At 44.5% G+C, this 23,382-nt stretch overlaps 1 protein-coding gene across 1 annotated transcript in view; it reads left to right on the top strand.

Annotated features, from left to right (window-relative positions):
- Window positions 1-23,382, top strand: part of LOC137432611 (netrin-G1-like) — a 232,406-nt gene that overhangs the window by 14,623 nt on the left and 194,401 nt on the right. Inside the window, exon 3 of the mRNA XM_068124678.2 lies at window positions 17,405-17,632. Within this exon, the coding sequence (XP_067980779.2) occupies window positions 17,405-17,632 (228 nt within the window). The remainder of the gene's footprint in view (window positions 1-17,404; window positions 17,633-23,382) is intronic.

Here is a 23,382-nt window from a genome sequence, read left to right as displayed (position 1 = left end):
CCAGCTGGCTAATTAATGACTTTCAGTGAGGGCATTCAATTTATATTATTATCCTCATGCTTTTTTTTTTTTAAATGGGGGTGTATTGTAATCGGCTCCGTCGGTCTGTCCATCTGTCCATCCGTAATGCTATCTCCTAACCAGTTGTGCAGAACTTCACCAGACTTAGTAGTTTTGATCACCAAAAAGCAAGATAGTGCAAGAGCAATACCATTTTGACCACGCCCTCTGGGGCATGGTCAAAATATCAAATACAAAAAAACTGCAATTGCGGGCACATTTTGAAACATTTTTTAAATGAAACTTTGTATCTACAGTCAACATCTGGCTTTGCTTTGCTAGTAGGGAGGGTCACTGTGACACACTGCAAGGACCAAAAACAACACCTGGCAAAGATGGTGTCTCCTACAAAATACCCATCCGGTTTGGACCGGTTCAAGTCATACCAAAGACGTTTATTAAAATCGCACATGCTGCTTCCTTGCTTGAAAAGGATAGAGCATGGACAATCCCCATTGGTTGGCATACATGGGGAGGAGGAAATTCCTATTGACGAAATGCTCCACTTAGTATGGAGAGAAAAGCCACGCCATTGTTATGACGTCGCTGCTACCCAGAGTATCCCGGGAAGTGAAGGTAGTGATGGCACTTCCCCCAAGCTCTGTGTGTGCGTGTGTGTGTGTGTGTGTGTGTGTGTGTGTGTGTGTGTGTGTGTGTGTGTGTGTGTGTGTGTGTGTGTGTGTGTGTGTGTGTGTGTGTGTGTGTGTGCGCGCGCGCGCGTTCGTGCCCGTGTGCACATCCGCGTGCGCGTGTCAGCTCTATTACGAGCCCTAGCCCATGTATAAAAAAACTAGAGCAATGAGGCTGTGTCGCCTATACTGTATGCTTCCGCATCGTCCCTGCCCGTGACAATGGGTAGATGCCCTCATTCACTGTCCTAAAAATGAACAAGTTTGATTTAAATCTCTTCAGCTGGTTTCAACTATTACATTTTTACCAGACATGACAGGTTTCACATCGATTGGTGAAGCAGTTTCAGAGAAGGGATTTTTAAAAATATCAGCTTTCAAGCTAATATGGCTGCCAAAACATGTGACATGTGACATGTCACATCAAAAATGTAAACTCTGCAGATGTATTGGTAGGGGATCACGTTTGTGAAGTTTTGTGTTGATCGGATAAGGTTAGTTTTTCTATCCAAGACGGCTTCCAAACCACGTGACCTACACTATCATAATTTTCAAAATACATGCAGCAATGGTGTTAGATGACATTTTAAAAGTTTCGCATCGATTGGGTAATCGGTTTCTGAGATATAATTATTTCATATTTTCCTACAATCCAATATGGCTGCGACACCATGTGACCGATGACGTATTCGTGATCAACTTTTAATCAACATGCTTAGTCGATGACTCGCGTAAAGTTTTGAGTCGATCGCTTTGGTGGTTTGGGAGAAGATGTTTTTTTTTAGTTTTTAGGTTAAATCCAATATGGCTGCCAAACCATGTGACCTATGATGCCATTTAATATTTCAATGCAAATAAGTCATTGATCATGTCCTTGCAATTTCAGATTTTTTAGGATAAGGCATTCGATTAAAACATTTATGGCTGGTATACCACTTCACTGATTATGTGTTCATTATAATGCTTTTGTTCCCCATTGGGAGTACTTGACAGTGTGCCACGTTTCAAATCTTTCCATTGAGCGGTTTCCGAGAAGAATTTTTTAATTCGAGTGTAGTCCAAGATGGCTGCCATATCATGTGACCTATGACATCACAATTATCAAAATAACATTCTACATGGGTGCCACTCTTACCCTGAAAGTTTCGTCTCAATCGGATATGTTTGCTGAGAAAAATGAGGTTTAGCCCGTACGGACGGACAGACGGACAGACGGACAGACGGACAGACGGACAGACGGACAGACGGACAGACGGACAGACAGACAGACAGACAGACAGACAGACAGACAGACAGACGGAAGGACGGATGGATGTACAACCCGAAAACATAATGCCTTTGGCTACCTCTGGGGGGCGGAGGCATAAAAAACATTAGGGGATGCATGAAATGTGGAACGATTTTTTTGTATTTGTCTCCCAGTACATGACCCAATGGGTGGGGACTTGGGGTCACAGGATTCAAAATGGGGAAATTTTTTAAACTCAAAATTTGATATTGGGTCAGTCCTGGTGGAGCCTTATGCCATCTTCCAACTTTGCTTTAGGTGGGAAGAGTGGGCATGTGCGATGGTGCGCCATCGACTTTGCTTTAGTTAATGTTATAAATATCACACGATAAATAAAATAAAATATTGAACATCAGAGTCCGACAGCATGATGCAAAGGTAGCCCACTTGTGTCTGAGCTGTCTGGTCTGGGTTGGATTATGGACCCAACTATAAAACAGTTTGATTAGTGTTTCACAGGGAGGATGTTGAATTACAAAGTGCAGCGTCGCTCACCACACACGGATGGGTGTTATGCTGGGGTCCAATCTGCCAGCATTAATTTCTGCTGGCAGATGATAACGATCATGCTGTGCATATCGATGAACACCATGTGAGTTATCGCCAGCATCCTGGCCAAATTCGAAAAATTACTGCCCTAACTCTCACCAACCTGTACATGGTGAGTATGCTAAAAGCCACTCAACACAAATTAAGGCAGGCTGTTGTTCTGTGGATTGCTTTCAGAATGACCTAGAGGAATGCATATTTGCGTCTAAGCTGTTTAGCCTGGGTTTGAATCCAGAACCAGCTATTATAAACCATCATCCTGGTGTTTTCCAGCCAGGATGAGTCATCAATGTGTGTCATCCCTCGGATGGAAGTTAAACTGTCTGTCCCATCTGCCAGCAAAAGTTGGTGGACTTTAAAGATCCTACGGTGTGCCCTTCACGAAGAGTTGGCGAGCTATCCAAATTCCTGCTCTAACTATTGCTGGGAAGGCAATGGCAAACCACCCAGTAACATGCTCCTGGCAGCACTGATGCTTTGCAACTTTAGAGTATGGCACATGAGAATCAGAATTGTTCTGTGGTCAACTGAAAAAAAGCTGATTTGATGATTAGATTTGGTGGTGATAGAACCACACAACAGTGGTGGGGGTGCAACAATGAAAGCTACATGGATCTTGCCTAAAAGAAAGCAGAATGGCCTAAAACTCAAAGTAAGATTAGAACAGTGGAGGATTCCAAAAAGAGGATATTATTCTTACGAACAAGGGCACCCACCCTATGGGCGGGGCTTCAATTGGGAGGCCCAAATGAAAAGGCAAAATATCAGAAATTGAAGATTTTTTATTTTATTTTAAACGATTTATGTAAACATCCGTTAAATCATATCACACGCAAATCATCAAAATCGAAGCAGTATTTGTAGAATTTCAATAAAAGCCACATCACTGTTCATATTGGTAAATATTATTCCATCGTGTTTGGAAAAATTGGAAAAGAATTGGAAAAAAAAACATAGCCTATTTTACTCCAGGGGGTCCCAGGATTACCCACCCAAAATTTCGTTGCGATCGGTTCAGCCGTTTTTGCGGTACCTGTGAACAGACAGACAGACAGACAGACAGATATTTGGAGAATTATAGTAAGATGATGTATGCAATATGTGGCAGAATTTCTGATCCACCTCCCTGCCACTGTGGCAGTACTTTGACCTTCACACTCCCCAGATTCTCCTTTCCACCTGTGTGAAGTATACAATGGAAATAATTCCTCACAATTTTTATTGCATACATCCGACCTATGACAATGTCGTAGGAGCACAATTATTATATAATGAGCCTCTTAAAAAGTGAAAATACATGAAAGAATACCAAACCAGTAAGTTTATACCAGACAGCAATGGATACATGTAGATGCATTTAACCAAACTCGGTGGTTTAACGCTAAGGGTATTCACCCTGAGTCTGGGAGATCGGCGTTTCGAGTCCTACCCTATCCAAGACATCCAAAGACCTAAAGAATGGTGTATGTTGCTTCTTTGCTTGATGTCCAGCATTTAACGGATAGAACATGGACAAACGCCATATGTTGGCACCCAATGGGGAGGATGAAATTCCTCCTTAGTTGCCCGTTGAGTGCGGAGAGAAAAGAGACATCACAAACTGGAACGGCACTCGGTAGAGCACATACCCACACCAGGCTGAACTGTTTACGTTTTGTATCCCACTGATAGGCAGGACCTGGATCGGGTCCTTCACAAGGTCCAATTGGCTTTTTCTTGGCACTTGCCAAATTCATCCACCAAGATTTGTCATTCGTCCACTACGTTTTGAAATGTCTGCTAGAAATCGTTTTGGCTCTATCTCTCAATGCTGAAGAATCACGTGAAAAATTAAAAACTAGAACGACACTCTTCTACGTCACGACATCGACGGATATGCCTCCGCCCACATTATTACATCATTATAATACTTGTACCAAGTTTGATTAAAATCCATTCAGCTGTTCTCAAGTTATCACATTTTTAACTGGCATGCTGTCTGACCTTTGACCTATTGACCCCAGAATCTAATCAGTTAATCTTTACATCATTATACTCCTTGTACCAAGTTTGATTTAAATCCATTCAGCTGTTCTCAAGTTATCACATTTTTAATTGGAATGACCTCTGACCTTTGACCTATTGACCCCAAAATATAATCGGTTCATATTTACCTCATCATACATACCTGCACCAAGTTGATTAAGATCCTTTCAGCCGTTCTCAAGTTATCACGGTAACGAAAACCTATCACAGACGGACGGATGGACGGACGGACAGCCGGACGGACAACCTGAAACATAATGCCGGAGACACAAATATTCTCGTATCCGTAGCCTGATGTGGATTTTCACCAAACTCAAGTTAATTCATCCTGTCACACACCCAAACTGTCCACCAAGTTTTGTCCGAATGCGTCCATAACTTTTTCAGATATCCTGCTCACTGACAAACAGACAGACAAACAGTGGTGAAAACATAATCTCCGCCCACCCGAGGTGGCGGCGTTAAAGATGGTGCTGCTGGTATCCAGAGTGCTCTGGAAGATTCATGTCACTTTCCCCAATCTCAGTAGCTGTATTTTTCTGAAGCCAAGTCCATTGTTGTCTCGTATTTTTCTGCACATGTGTGTGATTTGTGTGGCAGCTCCCCCACGAGCCTTAGACCCTGGAGAGAAAAATTAATACCTTCATGAAATAATCATTTAATGAGAAAGGGGAATTGGGGAAGGATTGGGACACAGGGTGCATAAAAGCAACCCCTCCAAAAGCTATTCTTGGCCAATGACAATAAGTGCCAATGTGTTGCTCCTGGTATTGATCTGTCATATATTGTTTGTAACCGGATAAAGTCCTAATTTAGCCAGGTTGTTGCAACTCAAGACAAAGCTGCGGGATTGCCATCTATTTGCTATTTTGTAACTGACAAAGCACCAGTTTCGCTTCCAACAGAAGTTGAAAAGCCATCTCCGAATGTGCATCGACTGATCATTCTGATCGTGAAGTTCGAGCAAGAAGAAATGAAGTTTCATGTTGCTTTGTTCATAGTCTATTTATATTATTACCCTCGCCAGAGGAGAGGGTATTGCAATTGAGTCCGTTTGTTTGTCTGGCTGGCTGTCTGTTTGTTTGTTTGTTTGTCCGCACAGAATAAATATGATTTTCTCTGCAACTGTTGGTCTGATGGACACATCTACCGCCCGTCCACCTGTAGCCAATTCAACTGATTGGACATGATTTAGAAAGAAACACACCTTTCTATATTAGGTCCCACAGTTGACTACACGTCAGAGCAGAAACTCTACCATTAAATCCAAGGAACTGTCTATAATACTCTGAGATAGAATTGTGAGGAGGCATAGATCTGGGGAAGGGTATAAAATTATTTATTGTGTTGAAACTTCTATTAATTTATTGTGGAGACATCTAGATCCAAGAGCACAGTGAGCTCCATCTTTAGGAAATGGAAATAATATTGAACTACCCACACTCTTTCTAGAGCTGTCTGTCCGACCAAATTGAGCAAGAAGGACCTTGGTCAGGGAGGTGACCAATAACCCATTCACCACTCTGACAGAACTAGAGTTTCTTGGCTGAGATGGGAGAACTTTCCGGAAGGACAGCAGTCTCTGCAGCACTTCACAAATCTAGGTTTTATGGGAGAGTATCCAGACTTTTGACAGTGGTGCATTCCTGAGAAAAAGGCACATGACAGCGCACATGGAGTTTGCAAAAAGGCATGTGAAAGATTCTAAGAGCATAAGGCAAAATATTCTGTGGTCTGATGAGACAAAAATGGCACTCTGGCCTGAATGCAAAGTGCTAGTCTGGCAGAAACTGAGCACAGCTCATCACCCATCTGACATCATCCCTACCATGAAGCATGGTGGTGGCAGCATCATGCTATGGGGATGCATTTCAGCAGCAGGGACTGGGAAACTTGCAAGGATAGAGGGAACAATGATTGCAGCCAAAATACAGGCAAATCATTGAGGAGAATCTGCTTCAGAGTGCAAAAGATCATAGACTGTGGCAAAGATTTACATTCCAACAGGACAATGACCCCAATCATACAGCCAACGCAACACTGGAACTTCAGAACAAGAATGTGAAAGTCCTTGAGTGTCCCAGCCAAACCCAGACTTGAATCCCATTGAGAATCTATGGAAAAACATGAATATTGCTGTTCACCGACACTGCCCATCCAACTTGACAGAGCTTGAGCAAATTTGCAAGAAAGAATGGAAGTAACTCCCCAAATTCAGACGTGCAAAGCTGATGCAGACACATCCAAGAAGACTCAAATCTGTAATCACTGCCAAAGGTGCGTATATACGAAATGTCGACTCAGGGGGTGAATACTTGTGTAAATTCGATATTTCTGTATTTCATTTTCAATTGTTTAGTAAAAGTTTCTAAAAAAAACAAGAAAACATTCGTATGGAGTGTTATCATTATGTTATCATTATGTTATCACTATGGATGGTCAGCTATCATTATGCTATCAGCTATCATCATCAGCTATCAGCTATCATCATCAGGTCAGCTATCATCAGCTAAGTTATCATTATGGATCAGATGATGTTATCATTATGGATCAGATGATGTTATCATTATGGATGGTCATTATGTTATCATTATGGATGGTCAGCCTGGTGTTGGCTTAGTGGTTAGGGTGCCGGCTTGGGATCCTAGGATCCTGGGTTCGAATCCCGGTCGATTGCTGAATTAACGCCAGGGGGGTTGACTCAGCCTGCCATCCTTCCGAGGTTGGCAAATTGAGTACCAGCTTGCTGGGATGAATGATCATGGTGTGTACCCCGGTTTAGAATAGGTACACCGTATCCTCCCTGTGCATCGTAAGAGGCGACCAAGGGTTGGCGTCAGGAAGGGCATCCGGCCATAAAAACATTGCCTCAAACAGGGAACCATGATTGTCATGGGGCCCGCAAGGCTAACCCCCGCTCTAGCGGGGAAAATGGCCTTAAAACGATCATTCATTTCATTAATTCATGTGTAGATCAGTGACAAAAAATCCCAATTTTAATCCATTTTAAATTCAGGCTGCAACACAACAAAATGTGAAAATGTCAAGAGGTGTGAATACTTTGTGAAGGCATTGTATGTTAGGTATTTGTCAAAGTACACACATATACTACTCACAGTAAGTTAGGGATATTGGCAGGTTCTTCGGTGTGGTTGATTTTGTGTATTTCTAACCCTAACAACTAACCTGTTAGGTTCTAACCCTAACAACCCACATACAGGTCTGCCTATCCCAAAAATCAGTGAAGTGAAACACACACCCCTATAAAAAAAATTAACTCACTCCCACAATATCCCTAATTTATTGTGAGTAGTGTAAATAATTTGATGAGGAAATTTGCAGCAGGTGATCTGCAATTTTTAGATTGAGCTTCATCGGTTTGATGCTGACGCTAAACTGTGGAGTGCAATTTTTTGTTCCATTCAATGACATACATCAATGTCTTACCAGGTGCTGAAGCTTATCTTAGGCCTTTTGCAAGACCTCTCACTTCTGGATTGCTGTGCCGAGACAAAAAAAGAGAATTGTATACAAAATCTAAGCTCAGAGAGGAGCAAGGAGACTGAGGGTAAATTGGCAATTTACTGAGTAGGGCAGTGGAACTTCCTTTGAACACAACAGGCAAGACAGAAAAATAACAGAAAAAGAGGTGAGAGAGGAAGGAGGTAACAGAGTGAACTGCAAGTAAGAGGGTTGAGTTTGGTAGGGTTAATGGGCAATGGGAATATCGGGAGTAGGGATGAAGGATGAAAGGAGATGGTGGTGCACCGCTTGCCTGAAGTCTGGGAGAGATGGGTGAAATTGAACAATTCCACAAAGTGTGCAATTGAACAGTGTATAATGCAGTTCCACAAATACGAGAAAAGAGGTCCAATATATTGGAGGTATGTGGAAAGCATGGATTTTGGGATTTTAACCAGGAGGGGATTACTGGAAGAATGCGTGTGTCCTGGAGGATTGGAGGGCTGAGAGATTGGAGGGCGCTAGAACAAAGCAGAGGCGGTAATAAGAGTTCCACCAACCTGCCTGTGATGCGAAATTCACAGGCCTTGTGTTTCAGCCTCATCATGGGAGATGCCACAAATGTTGAGAGCTTAATATTTCATCAATCCCAGGAGAGATATGACGCTGAGGTGCCAGCCCATAGGGGAGAGCACAACCCCGTTGAGTGATAAATAAAGGCTGTGTACGCTGTGAGGATTTCTGATTTTCCAAGGTGACCTGGACCAATCGAGGAGCCCAGTCTGTGACTAGTTTTGGAGGCCAGCATTGCTATATGATCGACACGGGAGAGATCATGGCAGTCATTGGGATGGGTACTGTAAGACACAATCTCGAGTGATCTACCAAAAGGAGGAAGAATTTTCAAAGCATTGGAGAGGTGCTTTATGCAGAAGAAGAATTTGGCTCAGGCCAAGGCACTGCCATGAGGCACTCCAGCTTCCACCGAGAGAGAGAAAGTGAGAGGGTTCCATTTATAGCAACGCGCTGACTGACAATGAATAATTCCCGACTATGTGAAATGCTTGAGATATCCAGGAAGACATATTTGTTTGAGATTTGGAGCCTCAGACAATTCCTGAGAGAGAAGCGGTACCATATCCACAGTCGGGTGACCGGTAGAGAATCCAAACAGTCGGTTAGAGATTAGGCTGTTTGACCAAGTCACCACCTATACGACACCTTGTTTTGTTATTTGGTATGGTCTATGCGTCGATAGAACAAGATATTTTGATATAGCGTTCATTGGATCAATACCAATTATAGCCATGTGTCTGGATCAACCATCCCTGAAGGTGACAGATGAGCAGCAAGACCTCCTCTCGGCAAAAAAAGTATATTCTATTGAATTGTGAATGAATGACTTGAAAGCATTAATAATCTGATAACAACGAAGAATGTATTTGTGCTGGAAAAGGTGTGCACTTGAAATCGTTTTTAAAGTGCGAGTATCCAAAGAAAGGTCACCGTAAAGGGCAGAGGAAATAATTTGAAATGACATCGGTGAGCCAAAATCTGAGCAAAAAAAATAAAATAAGAGTAGGATATTTAGTCTCCTGATATAAAAAGTGAATCCAACCCTTTTTAGCACCACCTTTTTACGTGGAGACAAATACCTCGTAGAAAGACAGTCCAGGAAGAAGAAAATTTCGAATATTTTCTGGATGTAAAAAGAGGAGAATAAGTAATGCCTCTTTTTTTCAGACGCACTCAGAATTTAATTGAATTTACTCTCATAGAATGTTGTATATTTACTTCCATGCAAATTTATACGTGTCACATACAGGTAATGTGACATAATCAGAACCGCATTGTGTGAGGCATGACTCCGATTGCATCACCTGCAGAGCCAAAGGGCCTTTGCTCAATCCGACACGTATTTTGCTTAAGGGATGGGCAGAAGTGTCTTTGTGCCTGTTTCTCGACTGTCTGCATAAACCTTCCCGTGATCGGTTTTTGTAAATCACGTCATACGAGTCGCCACACATGCTGAGGTTGCATGGTTTATACCATATGATTGGCAATGTAGTTACAAATAGACTCCTCCTGACTGGTATGGTTAGGCAAAATGATGAGCGTGGCATTAACGAAGGAAATAAAACTGCTGTGAAAAAGCCAATGTGGCACAAAGGTAAAACGCATACATTGTTAAACGCATACAAAGGTAAAACAGGCCTACGCAGGTGATAGCAGGGAGCAGATGTGAAAATTAATCCAGGAAACATCCTCGACTTGAGAAAACCTTCTCGCACCCTCTGGAAATATGGCTTTAAAAGGATGCTTCTGATGAATGTCCTGTTAAATTACATCATTATGACAGCAACCTTGCACTGGCTTTTTTAATTTGCCACAGTTCAATTCACTGTGACTGAACACAATTCGATATTCTGACAGACCCGTTTAACATTCATTTTAAGACCCAAGGTAGTGTTGGTACTGGCTGGTGGGATAGTCCAGAGGTACGTGCACCTGCCTCTTCTGAGCCGTCTTGCCTGGGTTTGAATCTCGACCCAGCTATAAACTGTCATCCTGGTGTTTCGCAGGCAGGGCGATACATCAGAAAGTGTGGTGTCACGTGGATGGACGTTAAGCCGGGCGTCCTATCTGCTGGCATTAATCGGTGGAATATAAAGATCACGAGGAGTCCTTTTTGATATGTGGGCGAGTTGTCGCCGGCACCCTGGAGAATTTACAAATTCCTGACCTAAATTTTCGCCAAATCCACACTTATTAGGTATGTCGAGTATACCAATTCCCACAAGGTGAGTTGAGGAAGGCCTCAATTCTGCAGTGGATTGAGCATAGGCTGGGGTGTGCGGTGCATGTGTAGTGTTGGTCGTCTTTGAATGGATGCCTTTGTAAGTTTTCGAGAAATTCCTAGTGTGGAGGTTAATATGAATAACTGTGTTCATCATTTAATCCTAGATCCTAGAGACCTGAATAGGATCATCAAACGAATGTTCCAAAGCCATTGCTGGTTGCATCTTTGCTCCCAACTGAAATGCTGCTCGAAAAGAAAGAAGGAATGGAAGGCAAACAGGGAACACCATCCGAAAGGGCAATCTGATGCAATTATCATCTGAGATTGCATATGCTTAAATTATTAACCTGCTAGAGAGTGAAGCCATAAATAAACAACAAAAAAATTAATTAAATTGATTTTTAAAATTATAGTAATAAATTAATAATAACAATTAAAATAATAAAAAATTTTAATTAAATTTTTTTTTTTTAAATAAATACAAACAGCAGCATGGTGATCCTGAATTGTTTACATTGTCATTCAATTGATCCATTTATTGTACACTGCTCCTTTCCTTTTCCATCTCCAGGCGCTGCATGACGTCATCGCCGGCACCGAAGGGAGCTTGGCAATGACACGCGCTGAAAGGGAGTACTGTGCTCAATTTTCACTCTGGTTTCTTGTATGTTTTCTTGTTTGTTTGTCCGGGCAATATCTCGGCCATCCTTTCAGCTCAGAAGCTTAAATTTGGACACAATAGCGAGCAAGTCCTTCGACAAAAAAGTTTTATTTTTGGATTAATCAATTAATTATTTAATTATTATCGACTAATTAAGTACTTATTTATTTCCTTTCTCATCTGGGCAATATCTCAGGCACCTTTGGCTCTAGGAAGTTGATGTTTGGACATGACAATAACCAAGTGATATAGCTGTAAAGGGTCTTTTTGATTTATTGATGAATCAATGAATCCATTAATTATTTAATTATTCGATTAATGACTTGATTAATTAATTTTTTTAAGTTACCGATTCAGATGTAACGGTGGTGGCTAAGGTATTCTATTCGCCCATTGATTAATCATTTAATTATTTTACCATTATTATTAATTTATTTTCATTATTAATCATTTATGTATTTTCTTTCTCATCTGGGCAATATCTCAGGCACCTTTGGCATGTAATGTGGAAGACCCATGTGGAAACATGTAATGTGGAAGTAATGGAATGTGGAAGCACAGACCCATGTGGAAGCTGATATTTGGACACGACAGTGACCAAGTTATGTGGCTATAAAGGATATTTTTGATTTATTGATTAATCAATTAATCATTTTTTTATTTATTGATTAATCAATTAATCGATGTATTATTTATTGATTAATTAATTTATTATTATTATTTTTCGATTACCGTAATGACTTATTTAATTCAACTTCAAAAAGTTGCAGCTTCGGATGAAACACTGGTGGTTGAGGTATGCTATTAGCCAATTGATTAAGAAATTATTTTATGATTGTTATTTATTGATTTTCATTACGCAATGAATCAATCAATTATTGCACACCTCTCCCTCCCAATATTGTCTCTATGTGTTGCATGGCATCATCACCGGACGCTGGAGGCACCCCGGCAATGCCGCGCTGGAGGTTATTTATTAATTTTTGCATGGGGGCGGTGTATTTGATTGTATCTGTACTTGTTTGGTACTCTTTTTGATTACATAGACGATGATGTTGTGATTGGAGGTTCAAATCTGATATATCTCATTGATATCCTTTTTTCCATTTGTGTTGATAAAATCACCATTGAATTATAATTTCGTCTCCTGGTGTCCTTGCCCTGCATGTAATTTACTACTTTGTGAGCATTAGAAAATGCAGGAAGAAATTGCCAACGCTAACAATGAAGTCATGTTTAGGAATATGTAAGGTTCATGGTTTCCAGTGTTCTACTGCAGCTTGGTTGGAGGTGTTGACGAGCTTGCACCACCTTGGGATTCTCTGGTAGATCACACATTTGATGGTGAGAGAACTGTTGTTAGCGGTTAATTTTCTCTTTGCCACTTCAGCGCCAGAGTTGTTGGAACACACATAACTGCGAGTTGCCATGTAATTCAACCAGGTGGTTTGTTTTTAGCTCGCGAAGATGCCTCAGCTGTCCAGTTCTGAAAAACTCATCAAATTATTGCTGCACATAGAAGACTAGAATGGCACTCTGTAGAGAGCATACCTCCACCAGTCTGAACAGTTTATGTTTTGTATCCCACTGATAGGCCGGATCTGAATCGAGACCTGAACCAAAATCTAATCGGCTTCTTCTTGTCGGCTAACCAACTCATCCACCAAATGTTGTCATAACTCGTCATAACCTTTTGAGGTATCATGCTACATATCGTTTTGGCCCTAATACTCAATGGTGAAGAAGCACTAAAAAAAACTAGATGGTATTCATGGAATACTTACCCTGTGCAGTCAACTTGGTGCGAGCCAACTCATCTGTTTTTGGAGTGTTTCTTCCTTTGATCCAATATTTTATCTTCTCCTCTATTTTATAAATATTTTATACATTTATCTTCTCTAATATAATTGCTTTGATCATACTCAATAAATTAAAAACTTATCAGTTTAAGCGTTTTCCCTGTTGTAATGATGACAACATCATTAACGCCAGTTCCCTTATTCCCTATGAGTAGTACTTTACAATGAGCCACGTTTCAATATTATCCATGGAGCAGTTTCGGAGACAAACAGGTGCAACTTTTTTTTCGGTTTTTCCAAGATGGCACCTGTACCACGAAACGTATGACATCATAATTATCATTAACGTATTCTACAGGAGGAGACTCTCCAATGGTGAAAATTTAGTGTCTATCGGACCAACAGTTAAAGAGAATTTTTTTCATTCTGATCAGATGAAGCGTTATTATTGTAGAATTATGATGTCATAATGAAGGCATATCATCATTATCATATCTTATTCCCATGAGGAGTACTTGACAATGAGCCATGTTTCAATTATTTTTTTCATGGAGCGGTTTTGGAGATATAGTGGGAGCAAATTTTTTCCAAAATGACACATGTACCACGTGACCTCTGACATCATAATTATGAATAAAAATTATACAGGCAGAGGCGCTGCTATGGTATAATTTCGGGTTAATTGGACAAACGGTTGCCAAGAAAATGAATTTTAAAAATGCAGACACACAACTGTTCGCCTCACCCTGATTTTCGCTTTAAAAGGGTAATTTAAAAAAATCTCCCATTCGTATCCGGATCTTCACCAAAATTGAATCAATTCATCCTCATCGCACACCCAACATGTCCGCCAAGTTTCGTCCGAATCCGTTCTCAACGTTTTCAGATAGCATGATATATATCGTTTTTGGCCCTATCTCTCACTGGTGAAGAATGTTTCGGAATATGTAAGGCGTCGGGAAGGGCATCCGCCATCCGGCCATAAAAACATTGCCTCAAACAGGGAGCCATGATTGTCATGGGGCCCGCAAGGCTAATCCCCGCTCTAGCGGGGAAAATGGCCTTAAAACGATCATTCATTCATATATATTCATTCTCACTGGTGAAGAATCAGTTAAAAACTCCTAGTATCTGGATCTGGATTCGGATCTTCACCAACATCTAATCATTTCGTCCTTGTCACACCCAACCTGTCCACCAAATTTTGTCCAAACCCGTCCACAACTTTTTGAGATATCCTGTTCACGGATGGACGGACGGACGGACGGACGGACGGACAGACAGACAGACAGACAGACAGGGGTGAAAACATAACCTGCGTCCACCTTTCGTGGAGATAGCAATGAACAGAGGTGCAACTGAAAGGTAAACGAACATCAAACTTGTGTTTGTAGTCTCTCTTCGACTCATTTTGAGCACATTCACACAGGCATCACGTGACTATGTGGCCCACGGTCGAATGTTGGACGAACATACACACTTCGGCCATTTGCTTTCCTGCAATAACAGCATCAATATGTCCTCTAATATTTCAATGTTAAATTCACATGTAAAATAATATAATTTTAAAGGGGAAAATCTTTCACATAAATTGTCCAGCTAACTTTGCACGTTGATGTGGAGGAAGATGTGAAGGATAGTTACTGCCAATGGCCGAGTCATTCTCCAAACGGAACGTTCTTGTGAGCGCAGCACACAAATGGTACTTGCACCCATCCCCATCAATTGTGATCAGTAATACAAAGCTGTGTCTTCTCAAAATTTATATGTGCAGATGATTAGCTTTACAGTAACAAATACAAATTGACCTTGTCTATATAACACAGCTGGTTACCCTGGTGTTGGCTTAGCGGTTAGGGTGCCGGCTTGGGATCCTAGAGTCCTGGGTTTGAATCCCAGTCGATCGCTGAATTAACGCCAGGGGGGTTGACTCAGCCTGTCATCCTTTCGAGGTCGGCAAATTGAGTACCAGCTTGCTGGGATGAATGATCCCGGTGTGTACCCCAGTTTAGAATAGGTACACTGTATCCCTGCACATCGTAAGAGGCGACTAAGGGTTGGCGTCAAGAAGGGCATCCGGCCATAAAAACATTGCCTCAAACAGGGAACCATGATTGCCATGGGGCCCGCAAGGCTAACCCCCGCTCTAGCAGGGAAAATGGCCTTAAAACGATCATTCATTCATTCTTGTCTATACAACACAGCCATTGAAGCACCACATGCGTTTGGACACGACAGAAGTTTCCATTTTAAATGTATCCTCCTACATCTTCAGAAGATAAATCAGTTATCTGAGTTCACCTTGCATCAATAAAGTTTTATAGCAGGACAATTTTTTTTGCTCAACATGTGTGGAAAGGTGGATCTTTAACAAATGTGGGTACACGAAATTAGTTCCAATAAAATATTTGATTTTTTCTGAGAATGAGAGAGAACTGTCTCAAGAGAACTGACCTCAAAAAATTTCTGTGGCTGTGTCTCCCAAAGCATCAACGTGTGAAAGCAGCACCATCATCGGAATGCCCTCTGGGCTCCCATTTGTGATTTTTCACACCATGAGACAGCGCCATGGCCTGGTTTATTGTGCTCCATCGGATGATCAGTTTCCACACTTTTATCGACACACAGACCCATGTGTCTTCAATTGATACGATCACTCTAGATCGCCTCCTTTTGGCGGTGATGTTCCGTACATGCTGTCAAAGCGTTCATTAGGCAGAGCATACAGTGGGTTGTTTGCCATTGCTCTTCCCAACATTCATTGGTGCTGGAATTTGGAATTTGGCATGAGCAACCACATGCATTGGCATACTCTTTTCAAAAGGAACCGTGCGATTTTTTTTAACATCCACGGTGAATACCAGCAGGCATGGCACCCAGCTTAACATCTCTCTGAAGGATGGTGTCCTCATTGATGCCCTACCTTGAACAACCAGGACCATGGCAGTTTATCATCAAGTCAGGAATTGAACCCAAATATACAGGTAAAAGTTGAGTATGCCAACTCTGAGCTATTTGCTGGGAAATCTCATTTTCAATTCCACTCTGAGTACCAGTATCTTAGACTTTGTGTGTTCGGAAGGTTGCCGCTCTAGATTATGTATAATTTAATCAAAATTTTCTTTAAACATTGTTAGTAATAAATCAATCTCAGGTAACATTACATTAAATAACTAGAATGGCACTCAGTAGAGAGCATACCTCCACCTGGTGAACAGTTTACGTTTTGTATCTCAGAGTAGACCAGGAAATCACAATACAGAATCACATTTAAAGAAAATCAATCACAGGAATCACCATAGGTCCAGTCTTTCATAACCTGATATTCCCCATGTTTTTGTTCATATCACTCAATGGTGAAGAATCAATTAAAAAATTCTACTAGCTGAATCCGGATCTGGATCTTCACCAAAATTGTATCGATTCTTCCTTGTCACACACACAACCTCTCCACCAAGTTTCGTCCAAATCCGTCCACAACTTTTTGAGATATCCTGCTATGTATCGTGTTTGGCCCTTTCTCCCAATGGTGAAGAATCACTTGAAAATTCTAGTACCCGGATCCGAATCCGCATCTTCACCAAAATCTAATCATTTTGTCCTTGTCACATACGCTACATCTCTGCCAAATTTAGTCCGAATCCGTCCACAACTTTTTGAGATATCCTGTTCACAAACGGACAGACAGACAAACGGGCAGACAGACAAACGGACAGACAGGGGTGAAAACATAACTTCCATCCACCTTTGGTGGCGGGGTTAATTAAACCAGACAAAATAAACCAACAACTGAAGGACTTGTCTTTTGAATCCCATCTTCCGGGAATCATGGGCCGGCTTTTAATCGCGAACGGCTGCAATTGGCGCTCTCAAGGTGGTGCGTGAGTCGTCGCACTAATCACTCATCGATGCCCTTTCTTTTATAGATTACCTGTCTTTAATGACATTGTCATGACAATAAGTATGAGAGAGATGAGCATCAACTATAGTCGTTTCTTGTGTGATCCTACTATGGGAAGTGTTCCTGACCATGCATGCTGATAGGCTGCTCTGCAATATCTTCATTGTGCAATTATTTTGTGTACATGATGGAGAGAGAGATTATATGCAGTTAGTTCTCACTCTCTGCAGGAAAATCCTTACATGTGCAGCCAGGAATGCGATGCCACCATGCCGGAGCTCGCACACCCACCAGAGCTCATGTTTGATGTGGAGAGACGTGGGCGGCCAACGTATTGGCAAAGCGCACCGTGGCGTCATTACCCCGAACCATTCCATGTCTTCCTGACATTGTCATGGAACAAGACTGTGGAGCTGACTGAGGACATCATCATCGCATTCCCCTTCGGTTGGCCTAAGGCAAGCGACACTTCCCATGCTCTCGTAACCGGCTACTTTGAACTTGATGTGCTACCCCATTTGTGGAAGCGTATTTTATTCACCCCAGACACAAGCTGTGGTAATTTCCATTTCAGACAAGAAGGAACTACAGGCACAAAAGCAGCCTTAACATTCTAATGGGTAGAAGGGGTTCGACAAGACAGACAATAACGATGAGAGAGAATTCATTGAATCCACATTGTCAAAATATAATGGCAGCATGTATTTTGTGTGTGGGTTTTGGCAATTTGAATACAGAAACGACCCCTATCATTCAACGCTTATGATGTGATCCATCTGCCTTTAATGCATTCAATGGCCCAATTTTCTGCACTTCTAAATGTGCCAATGGTATTGTGTGGTTTTCTTGAAAAAAAGAGAGAAAAAAAAAACAGGTTTTACCACCAAGCTAACTGTTTCCAATTTGCATGCATTCGTTTATTCCCTCTGAAAGTATTGATTCTACAGATGCTTGCCTTAAGGCCTAGCCTCAAAAACTGTTAACTGCCTGAAAATTACACAGCACTAGAACAATACCCAGAAGCAAAGCTTTTCCCCATTATTGCAGGGTAGCATCATTCTAAATTATTGGAAGATGTTCTCTCTCTGTCCTACCACTGCATTATTTTAACCTGCAGAGATGCCAGTGGAGTGGTCTTAACCGACTGCGAAACCTTAATGTAAGGACCGCTCATCATATGTATAAACAGAGAGCCTGGTGTGTACCGCATCGTCAACATTAGACAGTCCTACATGTAGTACAGGAGTGTGTGCAGAGGAGATCCAGTGGGTCCTTTACAGAACTACACTGGGCCAATGATGCTGCAGTCAAATGACTCTCGTTACTAGATCTTCAATTATAATTGTCTGCAAGATCATATGAAAGAAGAAGAAGAATCACCACATTTATTTACTTGTGCTCACCAATTTTGAGGAGTCTTTTTAGAATCATGCTAACTTAACTTATTAATATGGAGAAAGCATACTTCAGGGAAAAAGCACACCCACGAGGAACTTTTATGCAAAAGAATGGTGTTTGGCACCATGCCATAGATGCTAACATTGAGAGAAGAAAAAGATGGGAAGGATGGTATGATGGGAAGGATCCATGGTGTGAGGGAGTGAAGCGACCGAGGTTGGGGGTGTATCCCGACCCCCTCAAGCGGTGGAATTTTGTAATTTTAACCTTAAATTCGTACATTCCAAGACACGTTTATGCAAAATTAAAGCAGAATAATCATGAATTTTCAACCGAAGGCCGACAGAAACCTTGTCACAACATGAGAATGTATCGCAAACTTCGATGAGATGTATTATGTTGTGAAAGTGGAATTTTCCGCTATTATTGGGCAATACAATTGGTAGGCTGTTCATCATCGTTTTACGGCCGTTTCCATGCTTGTATGTGTAAGCTGTGATTCACCTAATGGCCACTTCACCAAAAGGCATATTTGAGGCATGTTTTTGTGGCCGGATGCCCTTCCTGACGCCATCAACAAAATCAGCTGTGGATCTAGCCTTTGTCGAAAGAGAAATACCCTGCAAGGCAGCAGAGGGATTTGCAATCAGAGTTTCCTTCTCCGAGGTGAACTTCCTACCAAGGCTAAAGAGCTCCACCTACCCTTGTTGGATTGATGAGTGTCACAGCAAGTCCTCACAATGGAGGGCCATTCCCACTACACCTCTAGGGTACCAACCTACTCCGAGATCCTCCAGACATTTAGCCAGTGCCCTCAAGAGCACTGTTACCTTGGTGCACTACTAGGATGTAGTCTGGAAGTCTTGGCAAGGATAGAAGCTATGTACCGGAAGGAAGGGCTTACACACTCGGCCTTCTTTTTGCTCGCAGAGCTATCTGGTGGCCGAAGCTAAAAGCAGCGAGTGGCAAACCACATCACACCCTACTACAGCACTAGACGCGTACACCTGCCCTGTGAAAAAACAAAACACAAAAAAGACAAGCACCTCTCATCAAGTTCAAGTATACAAAAAGAGCTAGACTACATCCAAAAGAGGTAGAGTTGGCAACTATGTCATGCCTGCTATACCAACACCACACTAATCAATCTATCAGTTTATCAACTTGATTTCACTGGGAGGTTAGGAGGGAGGACGAGTTACAACTGAGGGAAGCAGGTTGAGGGGGTTGAAGAGAGCAGGTTGAGTAAATATTAGAGTGTGGCGGACACGAAAGCCCACTGGCGTGGTGACATCATTCCGCGCACCAAGTGGGCGGCGGCCACGCCCCAGAGGTAGGCGTGGCCTCAGGATATACACCGGGCGCGCAGCCCAGAGCGCGCCAGTGCTACAGTGAGCTCTTTTAATAAAGACTCTTAAACTCACCGCGTTGCCCGCTTCCTTCTTGTTGTGAAAGCAAGCATGCGTAGCACCGCGCTTCATTTGGTGACCCTCCGACGTTGTGGTCAGCCATCGCTGACCACCCGAATACGCCGTCGCAATGGCAAACAACACGGTCCAAATGAAACTCCCCGAGTTCTGGGAGACGCAAGCCAAAGTCTGGTTCCTGCAGGCAGAAGCCCAGTTCCGACTTCGAGGCATCACGGTGGACGAGACCAGGTACTGCCACGTGGTCGCTTCCCTCGGGCCCGGCACGGCCGGCCGCGTCGTGTCAGTCCTGAGGAACCCACCGGCCGACGGCAGGTACGAAGCAATCAAGCGTCTCCCCCTCGCCACGTTCGGGCTCACGGTGGACGCTCGGGCCGACCGCCTCCTGGACCTCCCCGAGCTCGGTGACACGCGACCGTCGGTCCGCATGGACCATATGCTGTCGTTATTGGGCGACGAAACCCCGGACGCTCTATTCCGGGCGTTGTTTCGACGCCAGCTGCCGGCACGAGTCCGCCTCGCGTTGGCCGGTTCTGCGACGACGGAACCCCGGGCTCTCGCTGCAGAGGCCGACAGGTTCTTCACGGCTTTGGACACCCAGGCGAGTTTTGTCGCGGCTATCGGGGCTGATGATGATGCTGATGCACCACACCTCGTGGATCTCGAGGCTGATGCGCATTTCGTGTCCGCCGCCATGCCCCACCCACCACCGCCGCCACTGCAAAGAAAACCGTGGCCTCCGCCGCCGCAGCCGCCCACCTGGTGTTTCTTCCACGCCAAGTTCGGCCACGAGGCTCGGCAGTGTCGCCCGCCGTGCTCATTCGGCAGGTCGGGAAACGGGCGAGCCGACGCTCGGTGGCAGCTTTGAGCGTCGGCAATTCAAACAGCCTCCTGTACAAAATGGACACCTTGTGCGGGCGCCGTTACCTGTGCGACACGGGAGCACAGGTGAGTGTCGTTCCTGCCGGTACGTCCGACAAGCGAACCGCGGGCCGAGGTCCCGCGCTGCTTGCGGCCAATGGTACGTCTATACGCACGTACGGAAAACGCTGTCTCTCTGCGGTTCGGAGGGCAGGTTTTCCGATGGTCGTTCGTCACTGCCAACGTGCCTATGGCACTGCTCGGCGCGGACTTCTTATGTGCTAATGGATTACTGGTGGATGTAAAGCGCAGAAGGCTTGTCCAGGCTGAGACATTCAGCTCGCTCGCGTGCGCGCTGCCCGGCTCATTGAGCAGCTCACAGAGCGGCTCGCCGAGCGGCTTGCTGAGCGGTTCCATTCCGGCCAGGTTCATCTGTACGCTTCCGGCAGCGGACGAATTCGCCCGCCTCCTCGCGGGTTTCCCGGTCCTCACGCGGCCCACTTTCTCGGTGGGGGCCGTCAAGCACGGGGTGGAACACCACATCCGCACCGCCGGGCCACCGGTCTACTCCCGGGCACGCCGCCTCGAGCCGACGAAGCTCGCCGTAGCTAAAGCGGAGTTCGCTATGCTGGAGCGGCTCGGCATCGTGCGGCACTCCGAGAGCGCATGGGCGTCCCCGCTCCACATCGTGCCCAAGCCCGGCGGGGGATGGCGACCGTGCGGGGACTACCGGCGCCTCAACGACGCCACCACCCCCGACTGCTACCCCGTCCCCCACATCCAGGACTTCTCCGCCCGGTTGGCGGGGATGTCCTTCTTTTCAAAGGTGGACCTCGTACGCGGCTACCACCAGGTCCTTGTCAGGCCGGAGGACATCCCGAAGACGGCTGTCATCATGCCATTCGGGCTTTTCAAATTTCTTCGGATGCCCTTCGGTTTGAAAAATGCGGCTCAGGCGTTCCAGCGCCTAATGGACAGCGTCTTCCGCGGCTTGGATTTTTTGTACGTCTACCTGGACGACATCCTCGTCGCCAGCGCGTCCCGCGAAGTGGCATAGTTCAGGGTGGCATAGTTACGAAGCCGAAGGATCGGTAACCGCCACAATTTCGGTCTTCGAGGCCGGCCGATAGGCACAATGTGACCAGCCAATTGTTGGAGTTTGTCCGCACAATGTGGGTGCTTTTAGGATGAACTTTAGCCGGGGAGCGTTTGGGCGCCCCGGTCTGATACTGCCGCCCACGCGCAGAACAACTTGTGAGTGCACGTGGGTCCCGGCGGTCCCACTGGCCTAGCGCTACCATGTTTAGACAGCGAAATCCGTCCCCGGGCACCGGCGCCTACTCCCGAAAGTTGAGAGAATAGCGCCGTCAGGCATGGTAGGACACCCGCGGAGCCCCGGCGGATCAGGGACGCGCGAGCCTACGCGTTAGCGTGCTACGGCGGAATCAACGGCTTCGGCCACGGCCGGGCCGATACTCGGCCCGGTCGCACCGGAAATGAACTGGTTCGACGCCCGCGCTGGAGAGGTCGCGGGCGACTGAGATGTATTAACAAATTAATTAATTAATTTGAGACGTCCGATTTCTAGTGTTTGGAAATTTGGGAGAGCTTGACCCTAGCCTTTCCCTTGCGAGGGCAAGGAGGAACTTAACACTTAACACTTAAGCTTAGCTTGAAGTACACCCTGACCAGCGCTCACGGTGGGACGGCAAGGCAACCAGAAGGGACGAGGTTCTCCTGACCACGTGGCCCTCGATTTGGGAAGCGAGAGGCGTTCCATTAGTGGACGCGCCCCTCATGCCCGACTTTTGGGCGGCCCCGGTAGGCCGTTTGTTTTGACATTCCGTGACAAGTCCCGCACCCCTACCTCCGGGCCGACCGGGCGACCGGAATGAATCCCGGTGTCCCAATCCGAGCCTTCAGAGCGGGCCGGCTAGCGAGAGTGATTGGCACCCCGAACCTGCACTTTCCGTCCCTGCGGTCCCAAATACCGGAACCACCCGAATACCACTTTATTCGACAAAATGAGGTGCGGCCTACATCTAGGCAAGACCACGGCCCGAACACGACCCCTTCACTCGACGATACCTATCACAATATAACTCGCATAAATTCGTAACATACCTTTTTCTTGTCGCGGTATACTTACGCTTCTCGACGCAGTGTGGAAACAACAATTAATGAAACCGATTCTAATTTGGAAGTAAAACGAAGGCGTGCAGCCGTGCACAATGAAACAAGATTTCCTCAGAATCGACCCTCGTGCCAGGGACGCGACGACGCCACTGCACCCCAGCCTTAGAAAACCAACCCTATATAAGTCAATACCTCCAACGACTCGGCCAATTCCCGCCCAATCCTCGCCAAACAAAGGCCCCCGCTACCCACAGATACCCCTCCATCCTCCTATAGGCAAAGTCAGGATGAATTTCGCAACAAAAATAAAGTCCTTCGGCGACGGGAATTCAACATGGGGCTTTCCTATGTAACTTTACCCCGAGGTAATTCCACCAAAAATCCCC

Source organism: Myxine glutinosa, chromosome 8 (assembly GCF_964187855.1).
Source record: "Myxine glutinosa chromosome 8, kmMyxGlut1.1, whole genome shotgun sequence".
Taxonomy (NCBI): domain Eukaryota; kingdom Metazoa; phylum Chordata; class Myxini; order Myxiniformes; family Myxinidae; genus Myxine; species Myxine glutinosa.
This window is presented reverse-complemented; position numbering and strand designations above follow the sequence as displayed.